We start from the raw sequence: 27,937 nt of genomic DNA, 5'->3' as shown, positions 1-27,937 counted from the left end.
TGAGCCGGTGAGCCACAACTACTGAGCCCACGTGCCATAGCTACTGAAGCCCAAGCGCCCTAGAGCCCGTGCTCCGCAACAAAGAGAAGCCACCGCAATGAGAAGTCTGCGCACTGCAACAAAGAGTAGCCCCTGCTCTCCCCAACTAGAGAAAGCCTGCATGCAGCAACCCAGAACCCAATGCAGCCAAAAATAAATAAAAATCCGATTTTCCCTGATTTCCTTTCTCCCAAAATAGCTGTTTCCATGGCTACATAATCACATGTTATTAGCACTTAGAGGAAACGCATTTTGGGGGATAATGCAGGAGAGATTGTTTTTAATTTTCACCGTGGGAATTGGGGACCTCTGTATGAAATATAATCTCTGCTGATTTGCTCAGCTTGCTCGATGCTGCAAAGACACTCAAATGTATAACCCTTGAAGCTCATAATAATGATTGTTGCCACGCTCCTCCAGCCAGGCTGGTCCTGGTGTTGGATGGTGCAGTGCCCACCCCGCCTGCTGCAGCCCTGCTTGGGGACGCAGAGGTGGCCGATGGCCGGGGTGACAGGGACAAAGCTGCCCGGCTGGAGCAAACCCGTCTGCCCTGTTTCCTCTGGGCCCTGGTCTGAGGGTTATGGGATGGCCCCACGGGTCAGCAGACAGGGACAGAGAAGTTGTGATGCCTCGGGCTTCAGTGGCTCTGAGAGACTCAGAACAAATCCCCCCTTTCCTGAAGGAGTCTTAGCAAGTGTCCGCACCTTGCATGCCAGGTAGCACACACAGACCTGAGCAGACTTTCTCATTTTTATATGAAAGGTGATTTATAACTTGGGAGCTCCACATGTGCCCGTGTGTCGCGGCCTGGAGAGGGGGCGGCGGGTACGAAGAAGCAGCCCTTAAAATACTTGCTTAGACTTGAATCTGTTGTTGGGAAGAGGACCGAGAAGAGGCAGGATTTCTGCTCTCACGAGTCCTCACCAAGACTGACTGGTGGTGCCATTGCTTGTCCTGCCCTGGACCCTTCCCTCCCCCGTAATATTTCTTTTTTAAAATTGCGATATAATTCACATAACATAAACCTCACCATTTTGAAGTACACAATTTAGCGGGTTTTACTATATTTAGAACCATCACTACGATTCAGTTCCAGAACATTCTCAGTATCCCCCAAAGAAACCCCGTACCCTTTAACAGTCACTCTCAATGTCCCCCTCCCCCAGCCCCTGGCAACCACTAATCTACTTTCTGTCTCTATGAATTTGCCTGTTCTGGGCATTTCATGCAACTGGACTCATTCGATATGTGGCCTTTACGTCTGGCTTCTTTCACTGAGCCTCACGTTTTCAAGGTTCATCCATGTTGTACCATGTGTTGGTGCTTCGTTCCCTTTTATGGCTAAGTAAGATCCCATCGTGTGGCCAGACCACGTCTGCTCATCCAGTTATCCTTTCATGGACATTTGCGTTGTTTGCACTTTTTGGCTGTTGTGGATAATGCTGCTGTGAACATCATTATGTGGATGTATGTTTTTAATTCTCTTGGGTGTATACCCAGGGGAGAAACTGCCGGGTCCCTCTGTGTTTAAGCTTTTGAGTTACCGTGGTGAGACCATCCTTGGATTCTTCACTGGCAGCTCAGCCCCCCTGGGAAGCGCCTCTTCCCCCAGATATTCCCGTGGTTTCTGCCGTGGAAGAAATGACTTCAACGGGGCTTAGAATGAATCCCTTCTTAATTAGCACTTGGGCTCAAAACACAAGACTGCTGAGCAGGTAACATAGTGACTTAGAGTCACACCGAGATGTCGGCAGATTTTTTCTCAGAGGATTCAGAAGAGAGAGGAAAAGAAGACCTGTCAGAACCCTGGACTCTGCCAGGGCAAAGCTCAGTGCCCCATCGGCCCTGCGCTGAGCCCCGGGCTCCCGATCTGCCCATTCACTTATTTCCAATAGCCCTGATTTCGTGCAATAACTCCCACTAAGGAGTCAGGTCTTTGAGGAGGAACAACACACATTCCCCAAGGAACTGGAACTCCGGGGCGCTGGGCAAGCCAGCATGAGCGTCCTGGTCCCAGGACATCCTCGGTTGGACATTGAAATGTCCTTTCTGTCCTTTATTTCATGAGCAAAGGTGATGGGAGGTGGAAGCAGCTACGTTCCTTCAACATCTTATTCGGCAACAAAAAAACATCTGTCTCCATGTGTCGGTCTAACAAGAGTTACTGAAATATTACTTGTTTTTGAAATGTCTCACCCCTAACCTCAACATCTGAGTACAGAGGAAAAACAAGATTGTTATTAAGAGACAAAGGTTGCTGACCTAACCTGATTCCCATGTATATTGAAATGGATTAAAAAAGCAAACTTGGACGTTATGATTGACCCAGATAGTGAGGTTTAGGGGGGAACGGCTTTCTGTGACTCTGCAGAGCCCAGAGTGAAGACCGCAGGAACCTTGGTGTTTTATTTTTTACGAGCCTGGGGTCTTGACCTCGTGCCTGAGTCTCACTCTCTGTAATTTGAAAGTACAGAAAGAAATAGCAGAGCTTGGCGGGGGCTCCCCGCCCCCCTCCCCCCCCCAGGTGGGAACCCTGATCTCAGTGGCCTCAGGACCGAGGTTCCCACGTTGGAGACACAGCAGCAAGAGCTCAGGAGGGCTCACGTGTGCCAGGTGCCACTCTGGGGTTTCGGGTCTCTATTTAACCCTACAACAACTGTACAGGAATACAGCCCATAATTTTATCCCCATGGAAGTAACCTGCCCAAACTCTCTGCTCTCGGCAGCAGAGCAAAGATCTGGATCCTGACTGCCTGTTGTCAAAGCTCATGTTGCTTCTTTTTGTCAAATTTACTTTGCATATTCTATTTTAAAGTAAACCATTAATTCTATTGCTATGGTGATGCGTTGTCTCTTTTTATAAGAAAGAGAAATTCCTAATGCGACATTGAAGGGCGCTCTGGTCCAGAGGCGACTTCGCTCAAGAAATACTGGGAACCACGATCAGACACATTCCCCCAGAACCTCAAATGCAAACCTATATGAATGTTAATGTTATCTCCAGCTGTGCTAGAAATTCCCTCTGGCATCACAGCTAGACTTCCCCAGACCAGAGCTTGATGGCATCCTGTCCTCCATAAATGACATCTCCTGGGTCCCTGTCCCAATAACGGCCCCGTGGTCATCCTCATTGACCCCCCCCCCTTTCCTCCACCTCCCTTGTTCGATCCAGTGTCTGGCTCTGTCCCTGAGGCGCCAGGCTCACCTCCACGGCCACCACCTGCCTGTGTGCACCCACGGGTCTCTGCCGCCTCCGTTTCACCCTCCACGCAGCACCAGAGAGACCTGACAGCCTCACTCTTCCAGCCGATGGCCGCTCGCTGCGTCCGGAGGAAAATCCACGTTCCCTGGCCTGGGAGGGTGTGGCCCCTCGACCCCTCTCGCCTGTCCACGGCCACCTCCATCACCGCTGGGTGCCCACAATGCTTCCTGTCAGTGCTAGGGACACGCCCGCATCCCCTCCTGGGCCCTGCCCACCCTGCTCAGCACCCCTCGCCAGTGACAGGTGATGGAGCCTGAGCTGCCCGGGGTGAGGAGAGCCCGGGGGCGGCCACACCTCCCTGTCCTTAAAGTCAGTATTCACAGTGTAGTTCTAAATAGTGTAGGTTTGGTCCCAAATACTGTGAATTCCCAGGTTTTACGCTTCTGGAACCTTTTCCACAAGTATGGATTTTTAGAGTTTACAGACTTGAAATGTAAAAAAGCTTATTTCTTGCTGCCCAAAGAGCTATCTATTTAAAGACAAACTTTAAATACAGTTTTTGTTATCAAACGAGCAAACACAGCTAAAACTCATTGATTAACCTTCTTCTGGGGTCCATTATACTGTAATAGTTATAGACTGAATCTAAAATAGCGAAAGATAGGAAATAGGAAAATGAGAATTTCAGGGAAAAACAATGAACCAGCCTTGGCACCAGAGTCCTTTGCTTGTTTCTCCTCATACATTTTTTTCATCATATATTTACTTATTATTTTAATTACCATCTACTCTTGAGGTTCTAGTCTACTTCAAATGTGTGTACGATGATCTCATTACATTAAGTAAGAGCTTCGGCTTGACGGCGGATGTGGATTATTTAAATTTTAATTTGGGGGCCCTGGCTCCAAAATTAAAATATAGTAATGAATAACTAAGTATGTTAGAATTTATGAACATGCCTATAACTCTATAGAAGGCAAAAAATGACTAGAACTGAATACAAAGATCGAGGTAAAATGAATACAACTGCTTCTGGTTCTTCCCTGAAACACTGCCTCCTGCTGGATTTTCAGTTACGCATCTACTAAACTCGTCTTATGTTAAAAGCTGGTTTCTGCAATGAGTCGTTAATTATTTGTTCCTTGTACTTAAGGAAGTTCAGAGATTCTGGGAGGGCAGCACGGATTGGTCCTCGCGGACAGACTCACTATTGGGCGCAGTCGATGAGCTGGTACTCGTTGGACCTCTCGAAGCAGGCCTTCACACCTTCGTCATCCCAGAGCTTCTTCACGTGATCGAAGAATTCCTGAAGTTTGAAAAAGTTACAGATAAGAAAACCCATGTGTTACCTTCTTCTGAAAGTTAAAAGTAAAAAGAAAATGCCAAAAACATTTGCAGGGAGTGCATAAATTGTTTTCTTCGTGGAGGTTGACTCCACACATGGGGTGGAAGGCCCAGATCTCACCACTCAATCTACTGCTCAAACATTCTTATTGTTCCAGAAAGTTCCTCAAAGTGGAAATGACAAGTCAAAAATTAATGACATTCACCAACTATCAATACAACTAAGAATTTAAAGTTCTGGGCTTCCCTGGTGGCGCAGTGGTTGAGAGTCCGCCTGCCGGTGCAGGGGACACGGGTTCGTGCCCCGGTCTGGGAGGATCCCACGTGCCGCGGAGCGGCTGGGCCCGTGAGCCATGGCCGCTGAGCCTGCGCGTCCGGAGCCTGTGCTCCGCAACGGGAGAGGCCACAACAGTGAGAGGCCCGCGTAACGCATAAAAAAAAAAAAAAAAAAAAAAAAAAAAATAAATAAATAAATAAATAAAGTTCTTAGGACACAACGACCTGACTAGCAGAATGGCCATCTCAGCTGTGAAAAAACATGCTTATTACAATGGCAAGTTCTGTTTTAGCTGCTTCTTTTAAATTTTCTAGGTGAGCCACGATTATGAATAGACATGGTTGAGCAGACGGGTTAAATTCAGCCCCAAAGCATTAGGTACATAAGAAAGAAACTTTTAAAATTACACCCTTTGGGGATAGTGATTTACTGTTTTTGACCTTTTTAGAAACTCTAAGTGTGAACTGGGATTTTTGGTTCACACACAGTGCGCAGGCCCATCCCTTACGGCACCAGCAGCCTCTGAAATAGCAGCCTGTCTACCTCAGTAAAGGTGGCTCTATGAATCCGTATTTCCAAAATTATCCAAATTAAATGAACAGTGCTATGGAAGCAGGTGACTATACACATATATTTTAAATATGAAATAAGTTACATAAATTTTCACAAAACTCTTTGTTAGAATATTTATATCCCTTCCCAAACCAAGGAAGCACCGATTTCCATCTCTGCTCTGCAGGAGAGGGCCTGGGGTGACCCCGCCAGGAAGCAGTCGAGGCTGCTCTCCCTAAGAATCAGCGCAGATTCTTTGCAGGAAAAAACAAGACCTGAGTTGGTTCACGATTCCATACAAGGGTGGATCCAAGTATTGAGGGGCCTGATGCTTATATAACTTGTGGACACTCTTTGAAAAAAAGGAACACAGAATTATGAGTACAAATCAGGTACAAGACCTGGAAGGGGGAGCAGGGGGCCCTGAGTACAGCTTCACCAGGCTCTAGTCCATCCCAGCCTGACTCCCAGTGTCGGGAACAGCTTTTCAGCTTGTGCTGCACGTCTCTGTATCTACAGTGTCTGCCTGTCTGTCCTCATCAACAACAAACCCAAACTGCCCACAGGTGACAGGAAGGGACAGTCTCCACGCCAAGGAGAGGAGCTGGACCCTCAGCGTTTATCCTGTCTCCCTGGATTGACGCTTCCTTCCGGAATCTTCCAGGGCCGCTCCCATCACTCCATTGAAGGAGTCTGTGGGCTTCCTTGAAAATTTTCCTTCAAAGAGTCAAATGAGGAGACACACACACACACACACACACACACGCACCCCAGGTCTAAAGAGAAATGCTCTATTGTGCTATTATCCGGATGGTCCAGGAGGGCAGTTATACCCCTGTCGCAGTGATATTGGGATTTGAGCCCCACTTTCCCCCTACTGCAAACCCCTGTGCAGTGGTCCTGGAAGAAAGTTCCTTACTGTCTTTAACAAGTGTCAGAATCATTTTTTCTTCAATAGTCTGAGCAGAAGCCTTTGAGACAGAGTCACAGAGGGGTGCCTGACCCAAGAAACAAAATGCACAGTTCCTGGGGACATGCCGACAGCAGAGTGAGATGGGAACCGTGAGTGCCGGGATCTTAGAGCAGGCGCCGTGGACAACACGGAGGAGACAGAACAGGCTCGATCTGCTGCTTTGTCTTCCTTGTTGGGAAACAAGATGCGGGGTTAGACCAGGGCCAGGTCCCCAGGACTCCCTACGTTTACTCTTTAAGGAGTTCTCAGATCTTCGTGGAAAATTCCAGGGCTGCTGCTGCTGTGGCCCCTTCACCTTTTTATCAGGGAAAATGTCAAACTTACACAAGGAGAGAGAACGCCCCCTGGGCACTCACTACCCACAGGCAGATTCCACACTCAAGTGGCTGTTCTCTTTTATCTGTATCTCAGCCCTTTTCTCCACCTTTATTATTTAATAGCAGTTCTGTCACACCATATTATTTTATTTCAACATTATTTCTAAAAGATAGATCTTTAGAAGTCATAGCCACAATCCCACAATCTCAAATAAAAATACATAAACCAGTAAAGAAGTGATTCTGTAAAATCATTAACCCCTGTAGCTTCTGTAGCTGTGCTCACACATTTGTCCAGAGCCTGGCTAGAATTCTCGTACATTTGTTAAAACAACTGGGAAATAAATATGAGCAATAATTTTAGTATGCCTCTGTTAGCAACTAAGATGAATAATACTAAATAAAAATAATTTCAGTGGTGTGTGTGTGTGTGTGTGTGTGACTGAAAAGGTGATTCATAGTGAAGTCTCACTTGTTTTTGACATCTGAGAGTTGAGAGACACTGAGAGCATAAAAAGAAAATTACTAAATGACATTTCTTAATTTTTTCTGTATTATTGAATTTGAGAATCACCTTGTGATCTTCATATATTTAGCAACTGAAATACATGGTCATTTATGTCATTCTAATTCAAAGGAGTTTGAGTTGCGTTATAGAAAATAAACATGATAATGATACCAAATTAAACCTACTTTTAAAAAGCAAGGCTTTAAATTTTCATAGCATAATTTTGATGTTTAAATCAAATTTAAACTAAAATTAAATACCCAACTCCTCCATTTCCTATTACAGCACTTTCCTTCTCGTTCTGCTGTTTACGCCTTCCTGTAGGTATAAAGTGTACTCAAAGCTAGCCTGGAATTCTCAGGTAGGTAACAATTTTTTTAAAAATCTTTAGGGATTCCCTGGTGGCGCAGTGGTTGAGAGTGTGCCTGCCGATGCAGGGTACGCGGGTTCGTGCCCCGGTCCGGGAAGATCCCACATGCGCGGAGCGGCTGGGCCCGTGAGCCATGGCTGCTGGGCCTGTGCATCCAGAGCCTGTGCTCCGCAACGGGAAAGGCCACAACAGTGAGAGGCCCGCGTACCACACACACAAAAAAAAATTCAAAAAAAATTCTTCATAACTGCTATAAACAGAAATAAATGTCTGCCAATAAGAAATGTAGAAAAAAAATTATTGCATGATTTCTCTGCTAATGTAATACAATAAAATAACTTTTGGTGACACTGACACTTAAGATTCACTTTTTGTTTTGGACATAACCATCAAAAGCATAATATTTCTTATCTGGTGAAAGAGATGTCGTCCAGTGGCCTGGAGGGCACCCAGGTCTCAGGTGGAGCTGCTCCCACATGTGGTGCTCTGTCCTGAGGGTGGTGGAAACCCTTACTGGGTTGAGTGAAAAATGTTATTCCTAGGATGTCTTATGGAAAATATTCCTCTTTAATTTTAGTGTCAGTAATACTTTTTTGCATCTCTCAAGAAAATGCTTTACCAATTTCATTATTAATTTTTAATCCTCTGGGATCCTGTGACTTTTCTGCTGCTTTCATTTATGTCACTGAATTGACCGCCAAGAAGCTCAGAAATCCCATTTGGGGGTTGGTCCCAGCTTGTGTGTAGACCTTGCCTTTATGCTCTGGGTACCAACTTCACCTCTGCTACCACATCACTCACTCACCTGTTCCTAGCTTCCTTCTGCCATACTTTGGTTTTTTTAAATTAACTTGTATTATAACTTTGTGAGTGGCACTAAATCCTTTCTGGAACACGCTGGAGCAAAAATAAATGATTACCGGAACTTTCCATGGTAATGCAGTGAACAACGGCCACCACGACCATCAAATGGGCCTCAGAAACAGTCAGGAGAGTAGCCATTTAAGTAGAATTTTCTAAAGCTCAAGTTTGGGTCTGATTCATTTAAAATACACCTACTCAGTTTTACCCCTCGGGGAGTAGAACGATCTAATAGGTGTCTGTCATTTCTTTTTTCAGATATCTGGTGGATGTCAAGTTGAAGGTCTGTGTGGGATCCGTCACGCCTGGTTATTTATAAGCTCTGTCCATCCTCAGGTCTAAGTTAATACAGGATGCTTCAAATTCTATTTAGAAACAGCTTTCAGAGACCAGGCTAAACAAACCAAATAAAGTGTCGACAGTAATCAGGGGTCCCCAAGCCCGAGTCTTTCCCAGCATGAAGCACGACCTCCGTGGGTGACAACCACAGCAAGTAACCAAACGTAAAGTGGTGTCACCCTGGCCTTTCCTAGGGCCTCGTGGGTCCCAGGCAAGCTTCTCAGGGTCTTTGGCCGAGGGCTCACTTGAGTCTCAAATACCCTGCCATGCAGGTGATGCAGCTCTCGTTTTACAGATGATGAAATGGGAATGATCTTGGATCCTTTGTACTTGCCTGAGCCCCTGACTAGGACGTGATCAGTCTGGATCTGGAAGCAGCCTCAGGGCCTGGCCAGCTTCCTCCTTCTCTTCTGTAGCAGCTCCTCATGGCTGGAGACCAGTGAGAGCAAATCCACATTTACAATATACATCACACTCGTCTTTCTCCCCCTGTGACAGCCAACTTTAACTATTCTTAGAATCATTTCTAACAGCCTCCTGAGGTATACTTTATATGCCCTAAACTTCACCCATTTACTTATCCAGTCACACACCCAACTAACACAGCCAAGTCTTAGAACCCCTCCACCATCTGCCCCCTTCCCTGGTCTCAGACAACTGCCAATCTACTTTGGTCTCTATAATTTTGCCTTTTCTAGAAATTTTGTACAAATGAAGTCATATAGTCTTTTGTGTCTGGCTTCTTTCACTTAGCCTGATTTCTCTGAGATTCACCCATTTTGTTATGTATTTTAGCAGCTTAAAAAAAAACTGCTGAGTCCTATTCCATTGTGTGGATAAGACCACATTTTGTTTGTTTACTCACTCACCAGTGGATGGACATTGGGGTTATTTATGGTTTTTGACTGTTATGAGTAATGCTGCTAGGAATATCTGTGTACCAGGCTTTGTATGGACTTCTATTATCATCCCTTTTGGGTTAATACCCAGGAGTGGAATTGCTGGGTTACAGGACAGGTGCATGTTTAACTTTAAAAAATGGCTAAATTGTTTTCCAAAGTGACCATTCCATTTGCACTGTCAAGAGCAATGGGTAGGGGTTCGAGTTCCTCCAAACCTCACCAATACTTGGTTTTGTTAGTCTTTTTGATTTTAATTATGCTAACGGGTGTGTAATGGCATCTGGCTGTGGTTTTAAGTTTGCATCTCCCTTATGGCCAATGACGATGGACATCATTTCACGTTGGCTGCTCGCATATCTTCATTTTGAGGTGTCTGTTCAAATATTTTTCCCATTAAAAAATTGGGTTGTATGTCTTCTTATTATTGTTTTATTTTTCATAAGAGTAAAATATTCTAAAAAATTGCCTGGATTCAAATCCTTTCTTAGCTACAGGTTTCGCCAACATTTTCTCACCCAATGTGGCTCGCATTTTAATTTTCCTAAGTATCTTTTTTTTTTTTTTTTTTTTTGCGGTACGCGGGCCTCTCACTGTTGCGGCCTCTCTCATTGAGGAGCACAGGCTCCAGAGGCGCAGGCTCAGCAGCCATGGCTCACAGGCCCAGCCGCTCCGCGGCATGTGGGATCTTCCCAGACCAGGGCACGAACCCGTGTCCCCTGCATCAGCAGGCGGCCTCTCAACCACTGCGCCACCAGGGAAGCCCATTCCTAAGCATCTTTTGATGAGCAAAGCTTTTAATTTTGATGATGTCTAATTAATCATTTTTTTTAAGTTTATTTATTTATCTGGCTGTGCCAGTTCTTAGTTGCGGCATGTGGGATCTTTAGTTGCAGTGTGGGAACTCTCAGTTGCGGCATGCATGTGGGATCTAGTTCCCTGACCAGGGATTGAACCCGGGCCCCCTGCATTGGGAGTGTGGAGTCTTAGCCACTGGACCACCAGGGAAGTCCCTAATTAATCAGTTTTTGCTTCTCACTTTTTGTGCTCTAAGAAATCTTTGCCTAACCCAAAGTAAAGTTTTTTTCTCCAAGATCTCTTCTAAAAGTTTAATATTTTTAGCTCTTAGATTTAGGTCTACAATCTGAGTTAATTTGGGGATATGGTGGGAGGAAAGGGTCATGCTTCACTTTTTTCCATGCAGATATGCAGCTTCCCCCCCCACCCCCAGCATATTTACTGAAAAGACTACCCTTTCTGCATTGAATTTTTGAAACTGACCTTGGTACCTTTGCTGAAACTGACCATACACAGGTGGGTCTGTTCCTGGACTTAATTCTGTTCCACCGACCCACATGTCCATCCTTGTGCCAACTCCATCCATCATGATTACCGTAGCTCTGTAGTCAGTCTTAAAATTAGGTGTTAAGTCCTGCAACTTTGTTCTTTTCCAACATCATTCTGACTATTCTTGGTCTTCTGAATTTCCACATATGTCTGAGAACTGGCCTGGAAGTTTCTATAGAAAAGCTGCTGGTATTTGGCTGGAATTGCACTACATCTCTAGGCTGCTTTGGGGAGAAGTGCCATCTTAACAACAATGAGCTTTTTGATCCATGAACATGGTAATATCTGTTTGTGTCTTATTTTCTCTCAATGATGTTTCCTAGTTTTCAGTGTATACATCTTTCATTTGTTAGGGTTTTTTTCCTAAGTAATTTTTTTGGATGTTGTTTTGAAGGTCCATGTTTTTTTTAAATTTCATTTTTGGAATTTTTCATGGCTAGTACAAAGAAATACAGTTGACATCTGTATTGGATCCTATATCCAGCAACCTTGTTAATTTCATGTATTAGTTCCAGAGGCTTTCACTTCCTTCCTGTGTAGTTGAGCACAGAGAGTTACCCACAAAGCTCTGGCCTGTCTCTTTTCTCCCTGAAGCATGACCCACAAGGGCTGGGGCAGAATCAGAATTCCCTGTGGTTCCAAGGTTCAGGGGGACTGAGCCAAAGGGGCCTTTGCTGCCCACCATGGCCAGGTTGCATGCCTTTTGCTGCTCTTGCACTTGGTTTAAAAAAAATTCTTTTTAAGATATAGTAAGATTTGTCTAAGGACTCTACCTTTTATTTCCAAATTATAGTCTCACAGAACAACTGATAAGTATAAAGTTCTAGTAATTAGATCCATGACCCATAGTAGAGAGTTAAATAAATCTACCCCATTGTGATGGGAACATATAATTTTCCTTAAGTATTTTTTCCCCACAAAATTAATTTTTTAGCTTTTGATTTTCTCCTTCACAATACTCCCACTCTTATACCTAAGATTCTCTCTCTAAAATCCTAATTCTCTGAGAAACTTGTGCACTTAAAGCATGCCAAAGAGACTCACAGGAGAAACTTATTTGTGTGGGAACAGAAATAAAATAATTATGTATTTTTATTAGGGATAAGAGACTCAAAGAATCACGACTTTGGTCTTTGCTTCCAGACAGGCTCTGTCAAGTCATCTGACAAAAGTTCTCCGTGGCATCAAGCTTGATTATGTAACACCTGGAGGTATTATTCTTGGTCTTTTAGTCACTCTGAGTCCTGTTTTACGTGCTGAGAGGCAAAAATGGAGGGAGAAGACCCTCTTTTTGGGAACAGGTTAGATTTAAAGCAAATGTCTGTAAAAGTGGGTTTGGTATATTCCTACTGACAATGGCTGTAGAATTAGATACATATTTCTTTGGGAAAATTTTAGTGTAAAACATAGTAGAGGTGCCTAATGAGGAATCCTAAAACGGTATTTCTGGTTGAGCATGGATTTTGGGTTCAGGTCCCAGCCGGGGGAGCTTCTTCACTCTGACCACTATGTCCTGTTCCCCGGGGACAGAACGGGTCCTTCTGGTCAGAGCCTGGAGCTTCAGCTGGAGTGATGAGCACACAGCCGACGGGTGGAGGAGGGGGTTGAGGATGTGCATGTGAGGGGCCAGGGCAGGAGGGAGGCGGTGAGAGGGTAGCAGGAAGACAAAATTAGAAGGGGGTGGGTGGACCAGGCCTCAGGACAGCCAAGAGGTGAGGACCGACCTGTGAAGTGCTGCTGGGGGGAGGGCCAGGGAGTTCTTGGCTTTGGGCACAAGGACAGGGCCAGACCACGGGCTGCAGATCTGGCAGCATCATGACAAGGCCGCCAGGTGCCAACAGGCTCACAGAGAAGCACGTGGCAGGGAAGAGAAGGCCGTGCAGGCTTGAGGACTGAATTCCAGAAACAGCTTCAGGACACCCAAGGGCACGAGGCATCACACCAGGCGCTGGGGAGGGGGCACGGGGTCTGAACACAAGAAGGGAACGGCCAGATCACCAGCAAGAGGTAGGTTATGGTGGCCAAGAGTGGGCCTCGGGGGCAGGAGCCCCGAGGGCACTGCTGTCGCACTGAGAGCTGCACCCTGAGCTTCTGGTGCCTGGGCTCCCAGACTCCCCCGCTCCCCGCCACAAGGCCCCCAGATTCCTGCACTTACAGCTGGAGAGGGAGTGGGGCTGGCTGAACAGGACTGCAGCTGCTTTCTAGAAACAAGGGCCAAGCCCTCGTAGAAGAACGTGTGCAGCCCCATGGAAGGGCGCCTGGAAGCTGAGCTTCCAAGTCCCCACACGGGAGGGGGTCCCCGGGGCCCTGGAGAACCCCACCTCAGCCCGTAGGCAGCTGGGGGGCGGGGAGGAGGAAGGGGAGTGGGCTGGGCCAGGGTGCAGGCCCACAGTCCCCAGTTACTAAGGGGGATCTTAGTAATTAACTAAGCTACACGTGTACCCGACACCCTACAACAGGCTGAGGGTGTCCTCAGTGGGAATGTGCAGCCTCCCTGAGAGGAAACAATGGCTAAATGGAAACGCAACACCCGCGGTGCATTCCTGGAGGGATTAGGGGATTCACATTTCCACGAAATAAAAGATTTCAGAGGCGCAGCAGATCTCCTGTGCAAACTGCAGCAGCTGCGAATCTGGCACCAGACACAAAAGGGAAGGAAAACTGTCCAAAGAACCCAAAGACCTTGATATTCTAAACTCATGTGTTTGTATGAGATCACCTTTAAGATTTCTTCCAGTTCTGGGACTCTCTGATCTTAAGTTTTATATTTTCCCTCTGTCGATTTGTAATGGAACAGTTTTATTGACCTATAATGCATATGCCATACAGTTTACCCATTTAAAGTGTACAAGTCAGTAGCTTTTAGTTTATTCACGGAGTTCTGCACCCATCACCACGATCACCTTTAGAACGTGTCCATCACCCCAGAGAAACCCTGCACCCACGAGCAGTCACTCCTTATTCTCACCTCCCTCTGCCCCTGGCAAACATCAGTCCACTTTCTGTCTCTACGGATATGCCTGTTCTGATGTTTCATTAAAAAGGGACTCATACGATACGTAGCCTTTTGTGTCAGGCTTTCATTTAGCGTAATGTTTTCAAGGGTGTAACATGGGTCAGGGCTTCATTCTTTTTATGGCCAAATGAGATGCCACTGTGTGGACGGACCACGTGGGTTCATCCATTCATCCTTCGATGGACATGTGGGTTGTTGCACTTTTTGGCTGTTGTGAATAGTGCTGCTGTGAACATTCATGTACAGGTATTCGAGTAAATGTAGGTTTTTAATTATCTTGGGTATGTACCTAGGAGAGGGCCTCCTTTCCCAAGAGAAACATCAGGAACCATTTTACAAGAGCTACTTGTTGGAATTTCTGATTCATCATGCTTAATTCATCTCAGCATTTAGCAGCTTTATTAAACGTTTCTTTACTGGAACAGAGGCAGGCAGTGCAGCCAGTGTTACAAGATGTCACTCTCATCCAGCTCTTGAACGTGTTTCTTTCTTTTTTTTTTTGTGGTACGCGGGCCTCTCACTGTTGTGGCCTCTCCCGTCGTGGAGCACAGGCTCTGGACGCGCAGGCTCAGCGGCCATGGCTCACGGGCCCAGCCGCTCCGTGGCATGTGGGATCTTCCCGGACCGGGGCGCGAACCCGTGTCCGCTGCATCGGCAGGCGGACTCTCAACCACTGCGCCACCAGGGAAGCCCCTTGAACGTGTTTCTGATTTAAACTTGAACACAGATGGACCTGACATTCCTGGAGCTCCCGACAATTCCCGACAACAAGGAAGCCTCCTCCTGGGCCCACTCTTTGCCTCCTGAGCTGACTTTGGCCACGATGGTCTGGAAGAGGAGAGATCAGCGCAGCCCAAGGGGCTGTCTGTGACACAAGAAACCCTGTAAATGGATGGCTTCTGCTCTTACTCTCTCAATCTTTTAGGCCAGTTACCTCACTGGTGACAACAGGATCTTGGGGGGAAAACCCATAAGAAGCATGATCTTTATTAGTATTTTGCTAACTTGACTCTAAATATCAAGAAAATGATATTTGTTTGGCAAGTGCACTGTCCAGAGGGAATCAAAGAAGGCATCTGACAATTGTAGGGAGAAGAAACATTTTTCTTGTAATCTTTACCCGAAACCCACTTTCTTCCTAGACAAGAAAAATGTTCCTAACCTTCCAGGGAATTGGGTAACCAGGTCCACGCTGGAAAAAGCTTTGATGTCATAAGTGGTCCATGTGATGATTCTGCACCGCTCGGCTCACTGCGGTGACTGTTCCGAGGACCCGCCCGGGAGCACGTATCTGAGCACCATGTCCTCACTCTGCGACCACGAGCAACTTCCTCAGAAGAACCTGTTACCTGAAGGTGAAGAGCAGTTCTGGCCTCTCCCCGGATGTCCAGTGCACACTGGACACTCGACACGGCTGGAGCCGAGCTCCTGACCCCCCATACCTGCCCTGCAACTTGGTGGATGGAGGCTGTGTCTCTCTGGTGGCTCAGACTGAGCCCTGAAGTCACCTGGACGCTCCTGTGTCTCTCAGGCACGTAAAATCCATCACCATGGCTCCACCTCCACCGCTTGCCGGGTTCCGACCAGTGGCCTCTCTCACCTGATTACTGCGAGCGCCTCCCACCTGCCACATCTTCGGGGCTGCACAGAGCAGTCAGCTGGGGTCACTGCCGTGCTCATCGCCTACAGCCTGTCCGCTCAGGGTCCCTGCGTGACACCAGCCCTGTTTCTATGGCGCCCCTTTCCGTGACCTATCCAGCATCTTGTCCCCATTCTGCCCTCCCTCTCGGTCACTGTTCCAGCCATACTGGCCTCCCTCTTGCACCTGGGCAGCGCCTTAGCCCTGCTGTGCAGCTGCCTCTTCTCCTTCGGGGTCTCCCCAATCCCCTTCCCAATGAGACCCTCTCTAACCATCCTCAGTCTTCCACGCCCAGGCCCCTCCGCTGCCCTGACTGTTCCTGTGTCCACAGCACTAAGTACTTCCTAAAGCCTGCAATTAACTCATTCACTATGTCCTACTTAGTCTCTGTATCCCCTGCTACACTGTCAGCCCCACGAGGCAGGGATCTTCATGTTTTTTGTCCTTGACACTTAGTAAGAGCTCAATAAATATTTGTGTCATGAGTGCTTGGGTGAATAAGCTTTTCTGGAAAGTCCCCTTCTCTTGGCCTGAGCAGGACTTTCCTCACAACAAAACTGATTTCACTTTCAGTTACAAGGCTTTTCATTACATCTGCCTCTTGGTCATTATCCTCAAATCTGTAGCTTAGCATGAATAATACATGGTCAAAATGCAATATTTATAAGTTACTTTAATCTATTTTTCACTCAACAGAAATTTAAGAAAGGTAATTATTCCTGACGGTAGGCACAGACATTGTTAGATGCCTGCTTATGTACGTCTTTTTAAAAGATTAAGAAAATTGAGGTGAAATTCACAGAATAGAAAGTGAACTATTTTAAAGTGTGCATTAGTAGAACCATGATGTTGTGTAACCATCACCTCTATTTGTAGGTCCCAAAACTTCCATCGTCTGAAAGAAAATCCCTTGCCCACAGAACAGTAACTCTCCATCCTTTCCTCCACACGATACGAGGCAACCACTTTTCTGCTTTCTGTCTCTGTGGATGTTACCCAGTGTGGATGATTCATACAACTGGAATCACACAACACGTGGCCCTCTGTGTCTGGCTTCCTTCACTGAGCATGTTTTCGAGGCTCATCCACATTGCAGCATGTGTCACAGCTTCATTCCTTTGCAGCTGAGTAATATTCCATTGTGTGGATCCACCACATTGTGTTTATCAGTTCATCTGTTGATGAACTTTTGGTTTGTTTCCACTTTTTGACTGTTCTGAATAATGCTGCTATCAACACTAGTTTACACATCTCCTCAATGCCCTGCTTTCAATTATTTTGGAATTGCTGGGTCATATGATGATAGCTCTACGTTCAACCTTTTAAGAAACCGCTGAACTGTCTTCCGTCACTTTACATTCCCACCCACAGCATGTGAGGGTTCTAGTTCCTCCACATCCTCACCATCACTTGTTATTTTCAAGTTTTTAAAAAAACTTACGGCAATTCTAGCAGGTCTGAAATGGTATCTCACTGTGGCTTTGATTTGCTAATGATGTTGAGCATCTTTTCTTGTGCTTATTGGCCATTTGTGCATCTTCTTTGGAGAAATGTCTATTCAAGTCCTTTGCTCATATTTAAATTGAGCTGTTTGTCTTTTTGTTGTTGGGTTGTGAGAGTTCTTTATATATTCTGGATACTAGGCCCTTATCAGATATACGATCTGCAAATATTTCTCCCATTCTGTGGGTTTCTTTTCACTTTCTTGATAATGTCCTTTGAGGCACAAACGTTTTAAATTTCGATCAAGTCCAATGTATTTATTTCGTCTTTCGTTGCTTGAGCTTTTGGTGTCATATCCAAGAAATCACTGTCAAATCCAAGGTCAGGAAGACTTACCCCTATATTTTCTTCTAAGCATTTTATGGTTTTGACTCTTAGATTTAGGCCATTGATCCATTTTGGGTTAACTTTTGTGTATGGTGTAAGGTTATGTATGTTGTTAATAGGGTTAGTTCAATCTAGATTATTTCTCAAATTCACATGAATTTTTGCTGGAAAATGACATATTTCAATACTATAACAAGTCCATACTACATAAACATGCCTAATCTTATTAAAAATTTTTGTAGTGCTCTCTCTCCCACAAATGGACTATGAAGAATCTCATATGGAAGTTTCATCGTCATGTCACCGTGATGGTAGTTTGTCAAAGACATTTTAAAACAAGGATGACCTCCTCCCTCAAAACTTGTCATCAAAGCCCAAGTATCCCCTAAGTGCCAACCATCAATCATTCACCAAATGTTTACTGAGTTTCAGCTCTGTGGCAGGTGTTGTGAGGTGAGGGAGAGTGAGGTGAGTGAGTGAGGAGGTGGTCCCTGTTTTCAAGGAGCTTGAAATTTTGCAGATTATGTGCCCAGCATGAGGCGAGGAGCTGGGGAGAGGGACCCCTAGAATAAGCCACGACTCCTGGTCTCAAGAAGTTAACACTTTCAGTAAGGAGATTGCAGCTCAGATATACCGAATAATTAGGCGACTATAAAGGGCAATAAGTACTGGATATAATATAATGACCAAAGCTGGAGTGCCAACTAGGAGAGCCACAGGAAATGAAAGCCGCCGGAATTCGGGAAAGGGTGAGATCGCCCCATTTCAGAACAGACTGGAAAGGTCTCCAAAGGAGGTAGAGTTAAACTCAAAGAGTCAGCAGGGGGACTTCCCTGGTGGCGCAGTGGTTAAAAATCCGCCTGCCAATGCAGGGGACATGGGTTCGAGCCCTGGTTGGGGAAGATCCCACATGCCACGGAGCAACTAAGCTCGTGTGCCACAACTACTGAGCCTGTGCTCTAGAGCCCATGAGCCACAACTACTGAGCCCTCGTGCCTAGAGCCCGTGCTCTGCAACAAGAGAAGCCACCACAATGAGAAGCCTGCTCACCACAACGAAGAGTAGCCCCCGCTCCCCGCAACTAGAGAAAGCCCACGCGCAGCAACAAAGACCCAACACAGCCAAAAAAAAAAGAATCAGCAGGACATGAGCGATGAAGGTGGTAACAGCCAGGAGCCTTGAAGAGACTGGCTTAACTTACTGGGGGGGAGATGTGATACCAGGGGGCCACCCAAGTCTGGGTGACATACCTACAAGCTGAGCTGGTTATGCTCTACTGACCTTGTCTTACCTAAATGGGTAAGACATGCTCTAGTCGCTGATTTTCTTGTGGGGGGAGGGGATACGATACGGGCGTAGCATCTTATTTAGATCGTGTGGAGTTGGTTATAGGTTTGTGTTTTCTTTTTCCTTTTTGAAAGCATTTAAAATGTTTTACCAAGAAAAGCACCCAGGAGAGAAATCAGCTCATGTATTTGAAACAAACAAGCATGATCTCTTGATAATGAGCCTTTTGTTGAGAAGGCAAATAGGCTCCCTTATGGCTCTTCTGGTCTCTCCTCCTACCTGGGTGTCTATTGCTCTGCTGTGGCTACAGAAAAACACCTCACTGGCTCCGCTTGGGTGGCTGGCAATGGGGACACCGTGGACAGGGAATTTGAAGATAACCGTGGCCAGCAAACCTCTTAGAGTTTCCTCGCTTTCCTGGAAACCTTCGTTAGGATCCCAGGCGCGTCTCACGAATCCAACAAGCTTCTCAACACTCAGCTTCCCTTCCCAACACTAAAGGGACACAGCATCATTCCTAAGTCAGGGTACCTTGCTCTGTACATTCTAAGCAGTCCTTTTCTTTCTTTTACTAAGTACTGAAATAGCTCTGATGGAAAAATCAACAGGCTACAGACCACAGAATTTGACATGATGTTAAATGCCCAGGGGTCTCAGAGATCAAGGTCAAACATGTTAACAGGCTCCCCCTCCCTTTGAACCCCGACCTGCTGTGGTGCTGAGAATTCACAACAGTGTCAGAAACTCCTGGAACGTCTGCACTCACAGTGAGGTGGATCCAGCTGGTAAACATCCCCCTCCGAGGACTCAGTGATGTCAGCGTGGGAATCAGAGGCCGTGACAGCCATCGCAGCAGAGCTGGGTGAGCGGGGTGAGGTCCCAACCCCACCCCACCCCACCCCACAGAGACCCCACACTCAGCTCAGTGATTCTATTCACACCATTAAAAGCCATTCCCCACTTTAATCTTTACTTTGAATACATCTGGCATCTCATTATTTTCTGAAAAGAGCACCTTTCCCGGACCCTTGGGGATCTCCAGAAAACTATAGCCTTGAACTTGGTTTCCTAAAATTTTCTTCTCGTGTTCGCATCAGTGACCTGAGTCTTTCCTTCCTTACATATTTACTTATTTACTATTCACGTTATTGAGGTGTAATCCACATAGGACATTACACTAGTTTCAGGTGTACACATACCAACTCGCTATTTGAATAATCGCAAATGAGTCTTCTCTTCTCCAAGTGTGTATCTCAGATACATGTAATCAGGTTTGTGAGGTGCTCCCAATAAAATATTTACTTTTACTTCAAACAAAACATTTTTGTTGAGACTTTTACTCTGAAACACAGCAGCACAGACGGTGGCAGCCTGCATCTTGTTACAACGCATTTCACAACAAGGTGTTTTTATAGCTTCCGGGTCTAAAGTCTTCCTATACCTCCTCAAAATCAGATGAGAATTATTTGTGTAAATGACATGTAAAACTCTGTCAGTTTAAGATTGTTTCCAAATTATGGTAGCTAATGCCAAGAAAAAAGTGGGCATAAAATGTAAATAGGATAAACACAGAGAACTTTATTTTAAAAATCCACGTTACAAAGGAGATGTGGGTTGTTTGTCATCCGTAAGATGCATAACTGCCTGATTTGATCCGAGGGAATCTGGCTGTCTCTGTGTGGTCTCCCCCTAGACACACTCCCGGGTGCACAGCCCTGCCCTCCCTGTACATGGGGTGAGATGGGGGGGCGGGGCTGGGAGAAAATGCTGAGCCGACAAGGAGCGACCCCATCCTGCGGTCCCCAACTCTGGAGGACCTCGCGTACAAGGCGGAGTGGGGGGCGCTGGCGCGGGGGGCACAGTTCCTAACGCCATCGAAGCCTCTTTAATCCCTCAGCGTTTCCCGCTGAAACACGAGGTGCCCATATTCTCAGGACTCCGGCTCCGCCTGGGCTGTCCCACCACCTTCTCGGCTTCCAAAGCGACCCCCCAGCACTTGTGCTGCGCAGAGAGCTTCCCAGCAAGCCCGCCCCAGCTGCCCCAGTTTCCCCGCAGGCCTGGTGGGGGTGGGAGCAGAAGGACAGGCCAAAGGAGGCTCAGGCCACCCTGCCTGGGGCTGGACGACCCTCTGGAGGGGGCACAGGTGTCAAGCCCTCCTTACGATCGATCCTTGACATTTAATGTATCACACATTCTGTTTTTAAGCAAAAATACTGTCGATGACTTTGAATGAATCAAGACTTACCCTGAATTGTAAATACAAAAATGGCTACAGTAAGGTGCAATTATCACTGTGATTCTGAAGTGAAGCTACATATACGTCCGGCAACCCACACCCCATAACCAGAAGTCACTGCAAGTCCACGGCCGCAACCCGGCCCCACCAGGCGCTGAGAACCACACCCAGGAGTCTGGTCATTACTGCCCAACCTGGGGGTGCAGTGGAAACCTCAGGGAGCTTTTCAAATGCACAGATTCCTCTAACCTTCCCCAAGAATTCCTACTCAAAGTCTCCGAGGGCAGGCGTTGGGATCTTGCTTTAAAAGCTCCCCAGACGATTCTGAGGTGCGGCCTGATCTGGGAATAATGCACTGACCCCGTGGCTGCCAAGTTCTCAGGCTGCTTCAGATCTCGAAGGCCTGATTATGGGATCTGCTCCGGGTTTGATCAGGATTATTTATTGGGGCAGCAGGAAGTAAAAAGAAAAGTCTGCAGAAGGCAGTGGGAAACTGCCAACGGCAATGGAACAGGTGCCTAAGTCCACCCTGTGCCTTTATCGTGGAGCCAGCCCAGCGCTGGTGGCCCACGAGCCCAGTAAGCTCCCTAAATATGCATGAAAACTTCATGACGTAGAACTGACCAAGGCAGGTGATCTCAAATATAGGAAATCACCCAACCGGGTTTAACGTTTATTAGTTAACGATGCTACCTAACGATGTCAAGGTCTGAAATGCTCTATATTCATCCTTTACGTCATTGTTGCAAAGTCACTAATGGTAAAATCAGGTGATGCTGCAAAGGTCGAGAATGGCTTCCACCCATCTCACTGAATAGCGTGTTGTCACCGTCAGGCACCAGAGCCGTCGCCAGAAAAGTGATGCGTTATCGGCAGAGACTTCAGTTCTAATACTTCTACATCTGAAGGGGGATGGGGAAGGCATTGTTTTGAAATTTGTATGGAATAGACTTTCGCCATTGTCAGGTTCTTATTTCCTTTTGTATTTGTGGAAAGTAGAGACAGTTTTAGGCTAGGGTTTAGTGAAATCCTAGGATCTCTTTTTTTTTTTTTTAAACTAATTAATTAATTTATTTTTGGCTGTGTTGGGTCTTCGTTTCTGTGCGAGGGCTTTCTCTAGTTGCGGCGAGCGGGGGCCACTCTCTTCATTGCGGCGTGCGGGCCTCTCACTATCGCAGCCTCTTTTGTTGCGGAGCACAGGCTCCAGACGCGCAGGCTCAGTAGTTGTGGCTCACGGGCCTAGTTGCTCCGTGGCATGTGGGATCTTCCCAGACCAGGGCTCGAACCCATGTCCCCTGCATTGGCAGGCAGATTCTCAATCACTGCGCCACCAGGAAAGCCCTCTAGGATCTCTTGATCTGTAGCTTTTCATGTGTGTTGGTCTTATCTTCCTACTTAGACCACGAGCCCTAGAACAGGGATTATTTTAAAAATCTTTACCCCACCCCCCTCACCCCTGTCTGAGCCCCTAACCTGATGCTTCCAGCATGGCTGGGGCTCTGTGAACATAACTTGAACAGTTTCATTAGCTTGGGATGTAGAAAGGTGAGCTGAACTAACAAATTATGAAATGATGTTCATAAAATACAAAAAGATTTAAATGGAGATGTGTGAGGATCCATCCCCCTACAGTCTTTAGTCAACTGTAAAAGAATCATTACTTCTCATCCAGATCTGACCCCCAAGTGGATTCATTTTCAGTGGCAGTTCTAGGGCTCCAGGGGTGGGAGACATAAACCGAGTTTCCTTTCCTTCCCCTTTGACATTCTTCTCTGCATTCAGTTACTTGGGGTCTTCTAGTCATGGCATCTCCTGCTCTGTATTTCAGGACCCTGGGTTCTAAGCTGAAATAGGCACACAAGGCAGCTGGGATCAGCTTCCTTGTCTTGATTTCTGGGAGCCGGCATGACAGCATCCTCACAGGTACAGAATAGCAAAGGAGGGCCACAACCCACTTTTCTCCTCTCTCCTTTTCAGAACAGGGAACAGTCATTTTCTTTCACTTTAATAATTTTCTCCCTTGAGAGAGGAATTCAAACGTCTTTCACTTGCCAGGAGAGTGGGCGGGAGGTGGGTGGAAATCTTTCAAGACTTCAATAACAGCTCGACACAGGGCTGAGCCGGAGGAGGTGCGGGTGCTGTAACCCGTTGGGAGCCGAGACTCCGAATATTTGACATTCTGCTGGAGGGGGACTTACCCCAGGTCTCTGGTCAGAATGACCCTTCATGGCCTCGCATACAACAACTTGAGCCCAATTTAGGAAAGACACACTGTCAGAAAATCAAAACCAAACCAGAAACAATGCAATTCATTTTAAATTCACCAGCACTGACTTCTTTTACCTAATGTGATGAATTGTACGCTAGAGAGAGAGAGAGAGAAAGAAAACCCTTGGAAAGGCTGGATGGGAGCTCACTGGGACCGGGGTTCTCAGCGGGTCCTTGCTGGCATCGTTGGGCTGGGCTGGGCGGAAGCCCCCAGCACCTGGGCACGAGCGCTGGCACCTCCGAGTGCGGCCCAGCACCCTTGTTTCCTCTAATTGTCAGAGCTCTAAAATTTACCTTGTCCATTTGCTCTACTTGTTGGGAGGCTCAAGGCACACAGCTTGCTCTGGAGCATCCCAACTGCCCATCTGCCCTACAGACACCCACCGCACCTTTGCAGAGCCTCCCCAGGGATGATGCCGGGGAGTGGGCAGAATCCAGGTCCACCTACCCAAGCCTCGTCCCAACTCTCAGCTCCCCTCTCCCCTCTCACCTGTCTACACTCGATTTTCAAATGCCACTGGGGCAAAATCTTGCAAAAAGAAATACCTAGAAGTCTTCAGGGGACTGAAGCTGGGGAAGAAAGGTGCTCCTTTCAAATGGCTGACAGGGGACAAAAACTAAGCATGGGACAGACAAAAAAGTATGAATCACAGCAATTCCAGACTTCGGAGAGACTAAAAATGTTACAATATCTGGAACTTTTTCTCTTCAAACACCACTGTGCGCATTGTCCTCTGGTCCCCAGTTTTAAATAGCAGCAACTGAGTAATGCTTCTTGCTCATTCCCCGTTTCCAAACTCGGATTCTCTGCTCACCGTGAATCACACATTTCCTCCCACTTTTCTGACTCCCTCAAAGACGGACACCCAGGCCCGCCCAGCTCTCAGAATCCGACAGAACACGCACAGTGAGTTCCTTTAAGGCTCAGAAATCGGGTTCTGGCTTTTTCCTCTGCACTGAGCTGAAATGGAATCTTTTCTCCCCCTATGTATCCTATTTAGATTCATAACACAGTCTTTTTAAACACACATAGACCAGAGCCAATTGCTGGGCTCAGAAGTAAATGCTAATTTGTATGTTTTCAGTGAATTACTCAATGCCCTAAAAAAGTGCACGCATAAAAGAAAACGAAAAGAACAAAATCGCACAATCTGTCTCTGCTCAAGCAATCCAGAGCCACGGGGCCCTTTTTGGGCAAAAGCACCCAGAAGGGTACGTGTCACACACACGGCGCTAGGCTCATGGCAGCTTTCGATCATGACAGGGGCGTCATTGGGGAGTGTGGTGAAGCAGGACTCGGAGGTACACCTGCTGTACACACAGAGGCCCGGCCGCTGGCAACACCACCTACAGATACGGACGAGGGCCACGTGCTGACTGTCCCAGAGTCAGGGCATGGCGAATGACACGGGAGGCTGAGAGGCAGGGAGCTGGACTGGAGTCATGCTAAATGGCGGGCACCTCACCCACCGACCTGCAGACAGAGAAGCCTTGCAGAGAAGGTTCTATAGGAGGAGGAGGTTTTCATCAGCATCGGGAGGGCAGACGAGTGTGCCTGCCCCGTGAGGAGGACACACGCTGCCCGGCCCAGGCCAGGCCCCTCCTCAGGGTGTCCCTCCCCACCAGCCGGGGCTCGGATGGCCACGTGGACGTCAGGGTCCCAGTGGGGGCTCAGAGAGGCCCAACAAACAGCCACTGGCCTGCACCTGTCACTAGCACCAACGTTCAGGCTGGTTAAGAAGAAATCACTATGTCCTCTGCCCCATCCTCGGGTCCAGCCCTGTCTGTCTGATGTGGCAGCCGCCATTGACAGGTGGCTTTTGAGCACCTGACATGTGGCTTCTTCATCTTGAGGTGTGCTGACACGCGCAATACACAGTGGATTCCAAAGATCGATTAAGAAAAAAGATGACAAACTATCTCATGAATAACTTCTAAAAACTGCACATTGAAGTCATATGTAGAATATATCACGTTAAGTAAAATATATTATTAAATTTCACCTGTTTCTTTGCATTTTTCAAAAAACGTGCCACTAGAAAACGTAAATTTACACACATGGTTTGCATTTGTGGCTCTCACTATACCCCTATTTTCTGTATCTGGTCAGGGCTGGCGTGGAGGACGCGCTCACCGAGAAGGGCCGGCCACGGTCTCATGTAGTGACGCAGTTGCTTTGAGATCAGCAGAGTGTCTTGGCTTTGCAAACAGGCAACATAAACATTTGATTTAAAAATGGTTTTCTTCTGAATAGCTAATCGGGAATACCGAGACCAGCAAAGGTGGAGGCCAACCTTTTCCGTATATTAACTCAATCAATTCAATCCTCATGGGCTTGGGGCAGAGGTTCTGCTGTCACGTCCATTCAACAGAGGGACACACTGAGGCTCAGGGTGGTGGGGTCGCCAGGAAGGGCAGAGCCGGACTCAGGCTCAGGCAGCGGCCTCTCCCCACACCCATTTCTTTTGAATGTTGAAAGTTTAGAATACTTTCAAAATAACCTGGCTTACATTCATAATAAAAAAGAAATGGGACAGCACCCATCTCTGGAATAACTGTAAGAATTACTGCCAGGATGTGATATGAAGTTTCCAGAATGACAGTTACTTCAACAAACACCGATCTTCCACCGTGCCTTCTGCACAATCGGAATCTGATTTTTTAAAAATTATTTATTTATTTTAAATTTTATTTATTTATTTATTTGGCTGCATTGGGTCTTCATTGCTGCACATGGGCTTTCTCTAGTTGCAGCGAGCGGGGGCTACTCTTTGTTGCGATGCGCGGGCTTCTCATTGTGGTGGCTTCTCTTGTTGTGGAGCCCAGACTCTAGGTGCACGGCTCAGTAGTTGTGGCACAAGGGCTCAGTAGTTGTGGCTCGCAGGCCCTAGAGCGCACGGGCTTCAGTAGTTGTGGCGCACGGGCTTAGTTGCTCCTTGGCATGTGGGATCTTCCCGGACCAGGGCTCAAACCCGTGTCCCCTGCATTGGCAGGCGGGGATTCTTAACCCCTGCTCCCCAGGGAAGTCCCTGGAATCTGTCCTTATGGAGGAAATACCTTCAGCAGCGTCGTGCCAACGAATCTTAAAGCTTCTATCACAAGAAATGCAAACCTCAGTAAAACTCTTGAGATTTAGGATTTTCTTTACTGGATGTTGTGCTCACACAGCGCCTTCGAGTTCATCTATGTAAACTTCCCTCTAAGTGGGAACAGGGCACAAATAAGAATCTATGCTAATAAATTAGAAAACTCCAATTTCTTTTTAATGGGGACTGCAGGTGAGCAGAATTGGGGAATGACACAGGGCCCTCTTTGCCTTTGTTTTGTTACGTATTTGTTTATAACACAGAGAACACTCTGAGCCCCTCCCATCCCCCGCACCCAGCGTGATGGATAACTGATGTTCACCTTCTGCAGCCCTCTCCTGCTTCCTCGCGCCCACACCAAGTACTGTGATGCTCATTCTCTTCTCTCTTACAAAAATTATTATTATTTTTTTCTTTGAGGTATGCGGGCCTCTCACTGTTGTGGCCTCTCCCGTTGCGGAGCACAGGTTCCGGACGCGCAGGCTCAGCGGCAACGGCTCACGAGCCTAGCCGCTCCGCAGCATGTGGGATCTTCCCGGACCGGGGCACGAACCCGTATCCCCTGCATCAGCAGGCAGACTCTCAACCACTGCGCCACCAGGGAAGCCCAGTTTTGCTTGTTTTTGAACTTCATAGAAGAGTACTGTATTCTATATAACCTTTCATCACTTCAGTTCTTCATTCACCATAAAGAGACGGAGACCCACCCATGTCGTGATGGGGGTGGGATCCACTGCTGCTGCACCCGCCCCCCTTGGTCCCCGCAGGGTCTGTGTCCACTATCCTATGGATGGGATGGGCTGTTCCAGCCTTTGGTTCTAAGAACAGTGCCACTACGTTTCCTGTTATACATTCCTCACGATAACACTTACTAATTAAAACAAACTTAATTCTGAAATCCACTGTAATCCCTGCAGTAGCCAGAAATCTCCTAGGTTTTCCTCAAAAATGGCAGAATAAAGAAACATTCAGTACCTTGGGAATTCTATCATGTGCAACTCAGAATTTCCTTTCCATATTGCTTATCAAATACAGCCTTTCAGTCCCTTTAATTTTATATATATATATATATATATATATATATATATATACACACACACATACCACAAAGGACAAGGTTTATCTTCAAAGAACTCAGTAATTTGTTCATTATGTAAAATGATATATTTTTTAAGAATTATGTAATTAGCCAAGGAAATGTTTACAACTGTTCTTTTCCTTTTTTCGAAGCAATATGATATTTAATTTCCCACAAAATGCTGTATTTTCTCCATTCTGGATGTACTACAGTTATAATAATAGATTTTGGGGGGTGAGGGGGTGTATGGGAGGAGAATGCTGTCACAGTAAATGTGCATAGCTATTATAAGACACATGGCAATTTCAGAGATTCCACATTTTTAAAGGTGTATGGTAATAAGGCTCCCTTAATCCTGGGTTAGGCTCCCTCAACTCTGGCTTGGGCTCCCTGGCTTGGGTGACACAAAGGAAACTTCAGAGTTGTTCAGAGCTGTACATCGATGGTTAGGCATTTCTGAGTCCACTTT

The 27,937-nt window shown here is 46.7% G+C and overlaps 1 protein-coding gene across 1 annotated transcript in view; it reads right to left on the bottom strand.

The window, feature by feature from the left end:
- The window catches only part of GNAL (G protein subunit alpha L), a 69,320-nt gene that overhangs the window by 27,501 nt on the left and 13,882 nt on the right, over positions 1–27,937 (bottom strand). The window contains exon 5 of the mRNA XM_065889265.1: positions 4,450–4,547. Within this exon, the coding sequence (XP_065745337.1) occupies positions 4,450–4,547 (98 nt within the window). The remainder of the gene's footprint in view (positions 1–4,449; positions 4,548–27,937) is intronic.

The sequence above is a fragment of the Phocoena phocoena genome, chromosome 13 (genome assembly GCF_963924675.1).
Source record: "Phocoena phocoena chromosome 13, mPhoPho1.1, whole genome shotgun sequence".
Taxonomy (NCBI): Eukaryota; Metazoa; Chordata; class Mammalia; order Artiodactyla; family Phocoenidae; genus Phocoena; species Phocoena phocoena.
This window is presented reverse-complemented; position numbering and strand designations above follow the sequence as displayed.